The 12,994-nt window shown below is 39.7% G+C and overlaps 1 protein-coding gene across 1 annotated transcript in view; it reads right to left on the bottom strand.

Moving 5' to 3' along the window:
• MAK (male germ cell associated kinase) overlaps window positions 1-12,994 on the bottom strand; it is a 77,151-nt gene that overhangs the window by 19,981 nt on the left and 44,176 nt on the right. Inside the window, exons 9-10 of the mRNA XM_053601566.1 lie at window positions 11,323-11,673; window positions 212-384 (exon numbers count right to left, since the gene is read on the bottom strand). Of these exons, the coding sequence (XP_053457541.1) occupies window positions 212-384; window positions 11,323-11,673 (524 nt within the window). The remainder of the gene's footprint in view (window positions 1-211; window positions 385-11,322; window positions 11,674-12,994) is intronic.

Raw genomic sequence — 12,994 nt, 5'->3', positions numbered from 1 at the left:
ACTCTATTAATACTTAGAATCTTTCCTGTGAACAGTCAAGAGTCTTACCTTTTCAGACGTATGCAGAAATATTTGGGTTTTGGAGAAGAGAACAATATTAAGCCAACTTTTTTTCTTTTAAGGTCTACATTTCTTTATATGTATTAAAAGAGCAAAATAAAGTTCACATATGATAAAACTATTTTTTTTCCTGAAGAATTTGAAAACTCACCAAAATGGAGTATCTTTCTTCCTCTTTTCATTGAAAACACCCATGCTTGGCTTTTTGGAATGGGAGGCTCCAAAATCATAGTCCTCAAACTCTTCCCAGCTATCTCCAGACTTGAAAACAGCTTGACCCCAACGCCTCCTAGCATTTTTATGACCCACTGTGCCATTTGTCTTCTGTGGTGGAAAAATCAGTCATCATAATCTTTAATTATTTGCTGAATGATTGCTTTCATGCACAAATTATTATGTTTGATACTAAGACTCTCCATTCACAAGGAGATAACACATATACACATTTAAAAACCTTAACAAAAATAGGTAGTAAATGCCAAAAATATAATAGGTATTCAGAGGTGAGGTCTCTGTGAACTTGGGTTGGGAGGAGACTTAAATATGTAGGATCTGATTTGAAAGATGCAGAAAACTGAGCCTTGGCTGTGTCTCTTTGAGCAAGTGACTTAACTTCTCAAAACTAACTTAGTGTCCTTCTCAAGAGGGGACAGCCTTAAGAAGAAGGCAATAAGGCTGCCACGTGCTAGTATCTTTTATTCTTCTCCCTCCTAGAATGCAGATGGGACATCTGAAGGAATGACAGCCATCTCAGGGCCACAGGTGTGAAAGCCACCCGCTGAGGTGATGGAACCAGAAGACAGCAGCAGGCTGGTTCCTCTGGAAGCTGCACGAGTTGCCCACCACTCAACTTCTCCAGTGAGCAAACCCCTATTGTTTAAGCTACAGTGGTTGAGGTTTTTGTCATAAATCACTGAATGTAATCCACATGGACAGAGAGGGAAGTCTGAGTCTGATTGTGTCAGAACGTGGCACCAAGGAAAGACACAAGAGGGTAGACAATCTGGTTTGGGACATTGAATTGGTTTTAGGTAAATTTACACAAAGTGGTTTGGTGGTGTATATATAGTACAATTCAAAAGGCAATTCAAAGTCAGAAAATAGAGCTTGGAAGGAAGGGCAGCCAAATACAGCTATGTTGGGAGCAAGAAGGTGCTTTAAAAAGGGGTATGCTGTTGCTGGAAGCTGGTGATGTCACAATGACACATGAGCCCTAAGAGTGTCACCTGCCCACTTCCATACTACTGTTTCCTCTGCCAGGAAGAACGACCTCCAGACTGAAGAGAATACAAATACCTGAAGCTCCAGATGAGCAGAGTTAGTAAAACATTATATTTCACTGAGTTCAAGCCCCCTTTCCACTGCACTGTGCTTAGGGTACCAATGCTGAACATGGTCAGAGGTATCAAAGAATCACGTATGTCCGGGAAGACTGGAAAGGGGGAAAATATAAATAATTTTCACCAAGTAGAATAAGAATATTTGCAAACTCCACACTAAGTTTGGTATAAGATAAGGGCAAAAATTATAAAATCAATTATCAAAGAGAATGTTTGTGCCAGTAAGGGCAAAAAAAATATTGGCAAATCTTAGAGGCCCATCGTTTTTCCTAAATAGCAAAAAAGGAATTTGTTAGATGTAGTATATGTGGACGTCAGCTAAGTGGGTGACATAATTTTTCATGTCAACCTTATCACTGAAATAAAGTGATGAAAGGACAGCAAAGAGACATCAGTACATAGTTCAATAATCTGACCCAGAGTGCTGTCAACGTAGACCTGCCCAATAGCTTGTTGCTATTCTGTTCATCATGAAGATATAGGAAAAAAACAAAAAACCAAATAAATCCATAGCTATCAATGACCTAGACAGAATGGTCAAACAGAACAAAAATTAAGAGTTCAAAAATAACTAGAGGCCAGATGTGGTGGTTCAGCCTGTAATCCTAATATGCTGGGAGGCTGAGAGAGGAGAACAGCTTGAGCAAGAGCAGGAAACCTGTCTCTATGAAAAATAGAAAATTAGCTAGGTGTAGTGGCAGGCACCTACAACCAGCCACTCGGGAGGCTGAGGCAGGAGGATGGCTTGAGCCCAGGAGTTTGAGGTTGCCATAAGCTAGGCTCATACCATGGCACCCTAGCCCCATTACAACTCTTTGAATCTTAGACGTCAAATATGTGAGCATAGGTAAAGGACACATGATTTAGCAAAAGCATTAAAATAAACAGGTAGACTTAGAGATTTTAGTTGACAGAATGCCAAATCCTAGCTCTGGAATGTATTAGCTATGTCAAACTTTAAGGCAAGGTTTAACTTAGAGAGTGCACATGGGGCCTTAGCACAGTGCCCACAACTTAGTATCTGTCAATACATATGAACTGCCTTTCCTTCCTTATTAATATGAGTCAACATTAGATGTGCCTTCTAGGGGGGCAGCGGGAGTGAACACGTGATGCTGGAATGTTAGAGGTGATGCCCTGGCTCTGTACTGTCTCCCTGTTAGTCTGCCCCTAACTCCCGTATCCCCATTCCAGATGGGACGCAGGATGTGAGGGGACATAGAGGCTCCTTCACCCACAGGAACTGAGGGCCATATGATGTCATATGTGGAGCATTTGAGGCAAGTGGGATTGTTTCTCCTAGGAAAAAGGCAGATCAAATGAGGGCTGTCTTCAAATATCAAAAAGGCTGCCTTTTCTAGAAGTGATTAGATTTTATTAAAAGCTCTAGAAAACCAGATTTTAGCTCAGCATAAGAAAGTATGTCCCACAGATGAAGAAGACTTCCCAGGACCCTGGAGGTGGTTTAAAAACAGTGTGGACAATTACTCATTCATTCAACAAATATTTATTGAGAATCTACCATGTGGCAGGCACCACTCTGGGTTCTGGGACTATAATGATAAAAATTCCTCACAGAACTTGCTTTCTAGTAGAAAGGGCCAGATAATATACAATAATGTAAGAAACAAGTGATTCATAGCATGTTAGAATGTGATTAGTGCTGTTGAAGGGCGAGGGACCCTCACTTATACTAGGATGGTGGTGGTGGTGGGGGACTAGGTAAGGAATCAGACAGACTGTTTGAGATCCTTTCAGTTCTAAAGTGCCACAGTGCTCAAACGCATCAGCAAGAAAAAAACAAGGGATCCCATCGCAGGCTGGGCAAGGGATTTGAAGAGAAACTTCTCTGAAGAAGACAGGCGCACGGCCTTCAGACATATGAAAAAATGCTCATCATTTTAATCATCAGAGAAATGCAAATCAAAACTACTTTGAGATATCATCTAACTCCAATGAGACTAGCCTGTATCACAAAATCTCAAGACCAGAGATGTTGGCGTGGATGTGGAGAAAAGGGAACACTTCTGCACTGCTGGTGGGAATGCAAATTAATACATTCCTTTTGGAAAGATATATGCAGAACACTCAGAGATCTAAAAATAGATCTGCCATTCAATCCTGTAATTCCTCTGCTGGGCATATACCCAGAAGACCAAAAATCACAACATAACAAAGATATTTGTACTAGAATGTTTATTGCAGCCCAATTCATAATAGCTAAGTCATGGAAAAAGCCTAAGTGCCCATCGATCCACGAATGGATTAATAAATTGTGGTATATGTATACCATGGAATACTATGCAGCCTTAAAGAAAGATGGAGACTACCTCTTTCATGTTTACATGGATGGAGCTGGAACATATTCTTCTTAGTAAAGTATCTCAAGAATGGAAGAAAAAGTACCCAATGTACACAGCCCTACTATGAAACTAATTTGGGACTCTCACATGAAAGCTATAACCCAGTTACAACTTAACAATAGGGGGAAGTGGGAAAAGGAGGGCGGGGTGGTGGGTAGAAGGAGGGGGATCGGTGGGATCACACCTGTGGTGCATCTTACAGGGGTATTTGCGAAACTTGGTAAATGTAGAATGTAAATGTTTTGGCACAGTAACTGAGATAACGCCGGAAAGGCTATGTTAACCACCATGATGAAAATGTGTCAAATGGTTTATGAAGCGAGTGTATAATGCCCCATGATCATATCAATGTATACAGTTATGATTTAATAAAAAAACAACAACAAAAAAAAACAAAAAAAAAATAAAAAAAATAAAGTGCCACAGTGCTAATGCATTTGTGAGTGTGTGTAGCCAAGGGAATGGCTAAAGTAACATGGCCCTAGATGGCTCCTCGAACTGAACAGAAGGAGTGGGGAGAGGAAGTTTTATACTATGTCTGTCACTTACAAAAAAATTCTCTTCACGTTCATTCGTATTTAAAAACAGTGTAAAATTATAGTGCTGTTAAAATAACTAAGACTTAGCATCAGTACTCTGGAATACTTGATTCTCATTCTTTCTTTGATTTTTTTTTGCATCAAATGCACTATTAAAGGAAGTCTGCAGCATGCAAATTTGATTGCTTCCATTGTGAAAGTTTTCCTTTTTAGGGAGGTGGAGCAAGATGGCAGCCGAGTAACAGCTTCCTTGCATCTGGGCACCGTGAGTCTGGGGAGATAGGACTCCAGGCATCTCTGGCTGGTGGGATCTGCCTATCATCACCCCTGAGAGGATACAGGGAGTCAGCGAGAGACTTCTGCACCCCAAGAGGAGGACTAAAACAGTGCAAAACCGGCAAGTGGTCGCATGTGTTCAATCCGTCTAAACCCACCGCAACTGTAAGTTCAGTAGCAGCAAGACTGCAAACCAGAAAGGCCTTACCTGTGAACTGTTTTGGTGTCTTTGGACCTGGCACTCAGCTGAACTGCCTTGGGGAGAGCCTGAGCGGGAGTGCGGAGAACTTTGGCCGTTGTCTAGGGCCCAAGTCTGAGCCGCTGAGCCAGACGGAGCTAATAGTGTTTGGCTCTGGGTCACAGGCAGCCATTGTGAGCGATCTGCCCCAGCAAGCTCCGCCCTCAGGGTCGCAGAGCCAGAATTGGGTGGGAGCTGGTAACCCAGTGACCAAGTAGCTTAAGGGCGGGGACTGAGCCGCCTTGCAGCCCTAACCCTCAGCAGCAGAGGGAGACCAGTTTTGGCACACAGGGTAAGTGGATAGCCACTTCAGCAGTGATTCCAGCGACAAGCACTTCCCTGGGAAAGCTTCTGCTCAGCCAGTGAACAAGTTCAAAGTGCCTTTTAAGTGGGCTGAAGAGAGATTTAGGGTGTCTACCTGCTGGGGTTTGAGAAACTAGCAGCCTCCAGTCGTATCAGAACTGTGATTAACATCTCATACACCAGAAGACCACGTGTTGCCCAGACAATACTCAATAACATATACATACTGCTTTGTTTTTGGTTGTGTTTTTTTTTTTTGGTTTGGTTGTTTTTTTTGTTTATTTTGATATTGTTGATGTTGTTTTGTTTTTTAAGTTCAACCTTTTCCATACAGATCCTTTTTCTTTCTCAATTTTTCTAGTTTAATTATAATTTCCCATTGCTGCCTATTTCAATAATTAGAACTTCATTTTTGTTAGTGTTCCTACTGCTATTATTTGGTTTTCAACCCAATTTTATCCCGTAAACTTTTCTGTTTGCTTGTTTTGGTTTGATTTATAGCATTTTTGTCTTTCCTCTCTACTTGGTGGAGGTGGGGTACTATGTCTGATCAGGTTAGCAAAGAGCTGCTGACCTCAAGGGAACCACCTAACTGGGCACCCCCAGAAGGTGGTTTTTTTTTAAGGTTGTATCAAAGTACCATACTGTACACCTATATTGCTCTGTGTCCCTCTTTCTGTGCCTCTCTTCTTTTTGTCAATATTCCTTTTACCCACCCCCTCTCCTTTCTATATTTGTCTTTTTTTTCTTATCACTCGGTCCTCCTTTCTTTCATCCCTTTTTTGCTCTTCAACCTTCTCACCCTTCTGGTCCTGTAACCCTTAGTCCACAGGCACAAGAACTTAAAGAGCAAGAGGAAGTGAAAGAAAAATTAGGGCAAGGAAACAGATAAAAGAAATCACTCATGAGGAAGAATCAGCAGAAAACTCCAGGCAACATGAAGAACCAGTCCAGAACAACCCCGCCAAGGGACCATGAGGTAGCTACTGCAGAGGATTCCACCTATACAGAAATGTTAGGAATGACAGAAAGGGAATTTAGAATACACATGTTGAAAACAATGAAAGAAATGATGGAAACAATGAAGGAAACTGCTAATAAAGTGGAAAATAACCAAAAGGAAATCCAAAAACAGAATCAAATCAGAGATGAACAATATGAAGAACATAAAAAGGATATAGCAGAGCTGAAGGAACTGAAACAGTCAATTAGGGAACTTAAAGATGCAATGGAAAGTATCAGCAACAGGTTAGACCATGCAGAAGAAAGAATTTCAGAGGTAGAAGACAAAGTTTTTGACATAACTCAGATAGTAAAAGAGGCAGAAAAGAAGAGAGAGAAAGCAGAACGTTCACTGTCAGAATTATGGGACTTTATGAAGCGTTCCAACATACGAGTTATAGGAATTCCAGAAGGGGAAGAAGAATGCCCCAGAGGAATGGAAGCCATACTAGAGAATATTATAAAAGAAAATTTCCCAAATATCACCAGAGATTCTGACACACTGCTTTCAGAGGGCTATTGGACCCCAGGTCGCCTCAACTCTAACCGAGCTTCTCCAAGACACATTGTGATGAACCTGTCCAAAGTCAAGACAAAAGAAAAGATTCTGCAAGCTGCCAGGAGTAAGCGCCAGTTGACCTACAGGGGCAAATCCATCAGAGTGACCGCAGACTTCGCTAATGAAACTTTCCAAGCAAGAAGACAATGGTCATCTACCTTTAATCTACTTAAACAGAACAATTTCCAGCCCAGAATTCTGTACCCTGCTAAGCTAAGCTTCAAAATTGACGGAGAAATCAAATCATTTACGGATATACAAACATTGAGGAAATTCGCCACAATAAGACCAGCTCTACAGGAAATACTTCAACCTGTTCTACACAATGACCACCACAATGGATCAGCAGCAAAGTAAGAACTCAGAAATTAAAGGACAGACCCTAACCTCCACACTGATGCAAAAGATAAAACTAAGCAATGGACTCTCACCAAATAAGATGAATAGAATACTACCACACTTATCAATTATCTCAATAAATGTTAATGGCTTGAATTCCCCACTGAAGAGACATAGATTGGTTGACTGGATTAAAAAACACAAGCCATCCATTTGCTGTCTGCAAGAAACACACCTGGCTTCAAAAGAAAAATTAAAGCTCCGAGTCAAGGGTTGGAAGACAATTTTTCAGGCAAATGGAATTCAGAAGAAAAGAGGAGTTGCAATCTTATTTTCAGATACATGTGGATTTAAAGCAACTAAAGTCAAAAAAGACAAAGATGGTCACTTTATATTGGTCAAGGGAAAAATACAACAAGAAGACATTTCAATTCTAAATATCTATGCACCCAATTTAAATGCTCCCAGATTCTTGAAACAGACCTTACTCAGTCTGAGCAATATGATATCTGATAATACCATAATAACAGGGGACCTTAACACTCCTCTTACAGAGCTGGACAGATCCTCTAAACAGAAATTAAACAAGAATATAAGAGATTTAAATGAGACCCTAGAACAACTGTGCTTGATAGACGCATATAGAACACTCCATCCCAAAGATAAAGAATATACATTCTTCTCATCACCCCATGAAACATTCTCCAAAATTGATCACATCCTGGGACACAAAACAAATATCAACAGAATCAAAAGAATTGAAATTTTACCTTGTATCTTCTCAGACCATAAGGCACTAAAGGTGGAACTCAACTCTAACAAAAATGCTCGACCCCACCCAAAGGCATGGAAATTAAACAATCTTCTGTTGAATAACAGATGGGTGAAGGAAGAAATAAAACAGGAAATCATTAACTTCCTTGAGCATAACAACAATGAAGACACAAGCTACCAAAACCTGTGGGATACTGCAAAAGCAGTTTTGAGAGGAAAATTCATCGCTTTAGATGCCTACATTCGAAAAACAGAAAGAGAGCACATCAACAATCTCACAAGAGATCTTATGGAATTGGATAAAGAAGAACAATCTAAGCCTAAACTCAGTAGAAGAAAAGAAATATCCAAAATCAAATCAGAGATCAATGAAATTGAAAACAAAAGAATCATTCAGAAAATTAATGAAACAAGGAGTTGGTTTTTTGAAAAAATAAATAAAATAGATAAACCATTGGCCAGACTAACAAGGAATAGAAAAGTAAAATCCCTAGTAACGTCAATCAGAAATGATAAAGGGGAAATAACAACTGATCCCACAGAGATACAAGAGATCATCTCTGAATACTACCAGAAACTCTATGCCCAGAAATTTGACAATGTGAAAGAAATGGATCAATATTTGGAATCACACCCTCTCCGCAGACTCAGCCAGGAAGAAATAGAGCTCCTGAACAGACCAATTTCAAGCACTGAAATCAAAGAAACAATAATAAATCTTCCAACCAAAAAATGCCCTGGTCCAGATGGCTTCACTCCAGAATTCTATCAAACCTTCAAGGAAGAGCTTATTCCTGTACTGCAGAAATTATTCCAAAAAATTGAGGAAGAAGGAATCTTCCCCAACACATTCTATGAAGCAAACATCACCCTGATACCAAAACCAGGAAAAGAGCAAACAAAAAGGAGAATTTCAGACCAATCTCGCTCATGAATATAGACGCAAAAATTCTCAACGAAATCCTAGCCAATAGATTACAGCTTATCATCAAAAAAGTCATTCATCATGATCAAGTAATCTTCATCCCAGGGATGCAAGGCTGGTTTAACATATGCAAGTCTATAAACGTTATCCACCATATTAACAGAGGCAAAAATAAAGATCACATGATCCTCTCAATAGATGCAGAAAAAGCATTTGATAAAATCCAGCATCCTTTTCTAATTAGAACACTGAAGAGTATAGGCATAGGTGGCACATTTCTAAAACTGATTGAAGCTATCTATGACAAACCCACAGCCAATATTTTACTGAATGGAGTGAAACTCAAAGCTTTTCCTCTTAGAACTGGAACCAGACAAGGTTGTCCTCTGTCACCTTTACTGTTCAACGTAGTGCTGGAAGTTCTAGCCAATACAATTAGGCAAGACAAGGAAATAAAGGGAATCCAAATGGGAGCAGAGGAGGTCAAACTCTCCCTCTTTGCTGACAACATGATCTTATACTTAGAGAACCCCAAAGACTCAATCACAAGACTCCTAGAAGTCATCAAAAAATACAGTAATGTTTCAGGATATAAAATCAATGTCCACAAGTCAGTAGCCTTTGTGTACACCAATGACAGTCAAGATGAGAAGCTAATTAAGGACACAACTCCCTTCAGCATAGTTTCAAAGAAAATGAAATACCTAGGAATATACCTAACGAAGGAGGTGAAGGACCTCTGTAAAGAAAACTATGAACTCCTCAGAAAGGAAATAGCAGAGGATATTAACAAATGGAAGAACATACCATGCTCATGGATGGGAAGAATCAACATTGTTAAAATGTCTATACTTCCCAAAGCAATCTACCTATTCAATGCCATTCCTATCAAAATACCAACATCGTACTTTCAAGATTTGGAAAAAATGATTCTGCGTTTTGTATGGAACCGGAAAAAACCCCGTATAGCTAAGGCAGTTCTCTGTAACAAAAATAAAGCTGGGGGCATCAGCATACCAGATTTTAGTCTGTACTACAAAGCCATAGTGCTCAAGACAGCATGGTACTGGCACAAAAACAGAGACATAGACACTTGGAATCGAATTGAAAACCAAGAAATGAAACTAACATTTTACAACCACCTAATCTTTGAGAAACCAAACAAGAACATACCTTGGGGGAAAGACTCCCTATTCAATAAATGGTGTTGGGAGAACTGGATGTCTACATGTAAAAGACTGAAACTGGACCCACACCTTTCCCCACTCACAAAAATTGATTCAAGATGGATAAAGGACTTAAATTTAAGGCATGAAACAATAAAAATCCTCCAAGAAAGCATAGGAAAAACACTGGAAGATATTGGCCTGGGGAAAGACTTCATGAAGAAGACTGCCATGGCAATTGCAACAACAACAAAAATAAACAAATGGGACTTCATTAAACTGAAAAGCTTCTGTACAGCTAAGGAGACAATAACCAAAGCAAAGAGACAACCTACACAATGGGAAAGGATATTTGCATATTTTCAATCAGACAAAAGCTTGATAACTAGGATCTATAGAGAACTCAAATTAATCCACATGAAAAAAGCCAACAATCCCATATATCAATGGGCAAGAGACATGAATAGAACTTTCTCTAAAGACGACAGACGAATGGCTAACAAACACATGAAAAAATGTTCATCATCTCTATATATTAGAGAAATGCAAATCAAAACAACCCTGAGATATCATCTAACCCCAGTGAGAATGGCCCACATCACAAAATCTCAAAACTACAGACGCTGGCGTGGATGTGGAGAGAAGGGAACACTTTTACACTGCTGGTGGGACTGCAAACTAGTACAACCTTTCTGGAAGGAAGTATGGAGAAACCTCAAAGCACTCAAGCTAGACCTCCCATTTGATCCTGCAATCCCATTACTGGGCATCTACCCAGAAGGAAAAAAATCCTTTTATCATAAGGACACTTGTACTAGACTGTTTATTGCAGCTCAATTTACAATCGCCAAAATGTGGAAACAGCCTAAATGCCCACCAACCCAGGAATGGATTAACAAGCTGTGGTATATGTATACCATGGAATACTATTCAGCCATTAAAAAAAATGGAGACTTTACATCCTTCGTATTAACCTGGATGGAAGTGGAAGACATTATTCTTAGTAAAGCATCACAAGAATGGAGAAGCATGAATCCTATGTACTCAATTTTGATATGAGGACAATTAATGACAATTATGGTTATGGGGGGTGAATCAGAAAGAGGGAAGGAGGAGGGGGCGGGGCCTTGGTGTGTGTCACACTTTATGGGGGCAAGACATGATTGCAAGAAGGACTTTACCTAACAATTGCAATCAGTGTAACCTGGCTTATTGTACCGTCAATGAATCCCCAACAATAAAAAAAAAAAAAGTTTTCCTTTTTAAACCATATAGAATTTTAAGTTATCTTACATTGAGCTCCTACCACAGGGAGCAGGGGTTTTAACATAGGATAATCTTTCATGTCTTCCCCAACGTAATTAGAAATGCCTTGAAACAGAATCCTCGTTGCATGAGACAAGCTATTTCCTATCCAGTGTCACTGTTGGCTACTTACAGTTGGCATGTGTTTGATGATGCTTGGAAATAGGGTTTGTGGTGGTTTCTGCTGACTCTGTTGCTTTGGAGGTTGCTGGACACTCACGTTCTGTGGCGGCTGAATGGGCTGCAGTGGTTGGTGGCTGGGTTTGGGATAAGGCTGTCCAACCGTCTGATCAACTGAGTCTTGCAGAGGCTTAGATTCCAGTTCAGCTAACGGTGGCTTTGGTTCCAATGGCTGCAGGTGCTTGTTTAAAGGTGGCTTTGGTTCTAACGGTTGCAGGTGCTTGTTTAAAGGCTGTTTTGATTCCAGGTGATTTAAGGAAGGGCCTAATACCTGACCAACTTGAAAATATGGATGTTTCAATGCCTGTAAAAGCATGGACATAACAACAAATGGGAAAAGGTTCCGCTTAAATTTATTGCACATAAACTATGGTTTTTCTGGCAGTTATCATTTAGCCTACAGAAGCTTCAGAGACTTAGACAGCGTCCATATTTTCCTCCTATGCAGTGCCCTTATGCAGTAATTTTAACATTATAACCAGGAAAAAAATAATTTGAGAAACAAATTCCATTAAAAAAATTTTAAAGTACATGTCAGAAAAATATAAAACTCACTGTAATTTTAACATCTAGGCAAAATAACCGTTCTATTTATTTAGATTTTGTATGAAAATAAAATCTAATCTATAAGCATTGGTTAATTGATATGATTAATTCAAACTAAAATACTAGATAGTGATAATGGTTTAGAGCACATCAAAAGGCATTCAGAAGTTAGTTAGGAAAAACTTCCACATAATTTATTTAAAATGACTAACCCCAGCTGTATAAAAAATTAAGGATTACTCTTAGCCTGAGTATAACAATATACCTACCAGCAATAAAAAAGTGTAAAAAAGGAGACTACAAATACATATGTGTTAAAGTTTATCAATATACCAGCAAAGAAAAGACATTTATGGGAAGAAAATATAAAAATATTAGTAAAAATTATCATTGGAGTTCTACCTACATTAGTGATCTAATTGCTTACAGAAGGGGAAAGGATCTCCTGACGTCTGGGTAGCACAGTCTATACAGTGGTTCTCAACTGGGGGCAGGTTTGTCCCAGAGAGACATTTGGCAATGTCTGGAGACATTTTTGACTATGATGACAGGGGTGGGGAAATGCTACTGCCATCTAGTCTAGGCCCGCGGGCTGCCTGCTGGTTTTGTAAGGACTTTTTTTTTTTTAAACTTACAGTGTTGAATATCACAAAAAATATGCATGAACCTTTTCTTTTGCTAGTCAGGTTTTGTTAGTGTTTGTGTATTTCGTGTGTTGCCCAAGATAACAAGTATTCTTCCAATGCATGACAGAGAGAAAAAAAAAGGTTGGATACCCCTTATTTAGTGTCTAAAGGACCAAGAAAGAACATTGCTAAATACTACATAATGCACAGGACAGCCCCCTAGGATAAAGACTTATCTGGTCCAAAATGTCAGTAGAGTTGACATTGAGAAAATATTCTAGGGAACATCTGAAGCCTTCCATGCAGTGCAGCTGGGAGAAATTGCCTGTCAGCATCCTGTACCTGGGCTAAGGGGAGAGGTTCCTGGCCCTGCTGCCTTTGGCTGTTCTTGTTTTCCAGGGATGGGTTCTTTAAGAGACCCAAGCCCTGCTCCCCTGCCGTTAGCCAGGACCC

This window comes from Nycticebus coucang, chromosome 9 (assembly GCF_027406575.1).
Source record: "Nycticebus coucang isolate mNycCou1 chromosome 9, mNycCou1.pri, whole genome shotgun sequence".
Taxonomy (NCBI): domain Eukaryota; kingdom Metazoa; phylum Chordata; class Mammalia; order Primates; family Lorisidae; genus Nycticebus; species Nycticebus coucang.
The sequence above is the reverse complement of the archived record's forward strand: the minus strand, read 5'-3'. Positions and strand labels throughout refer to the sequence as shown.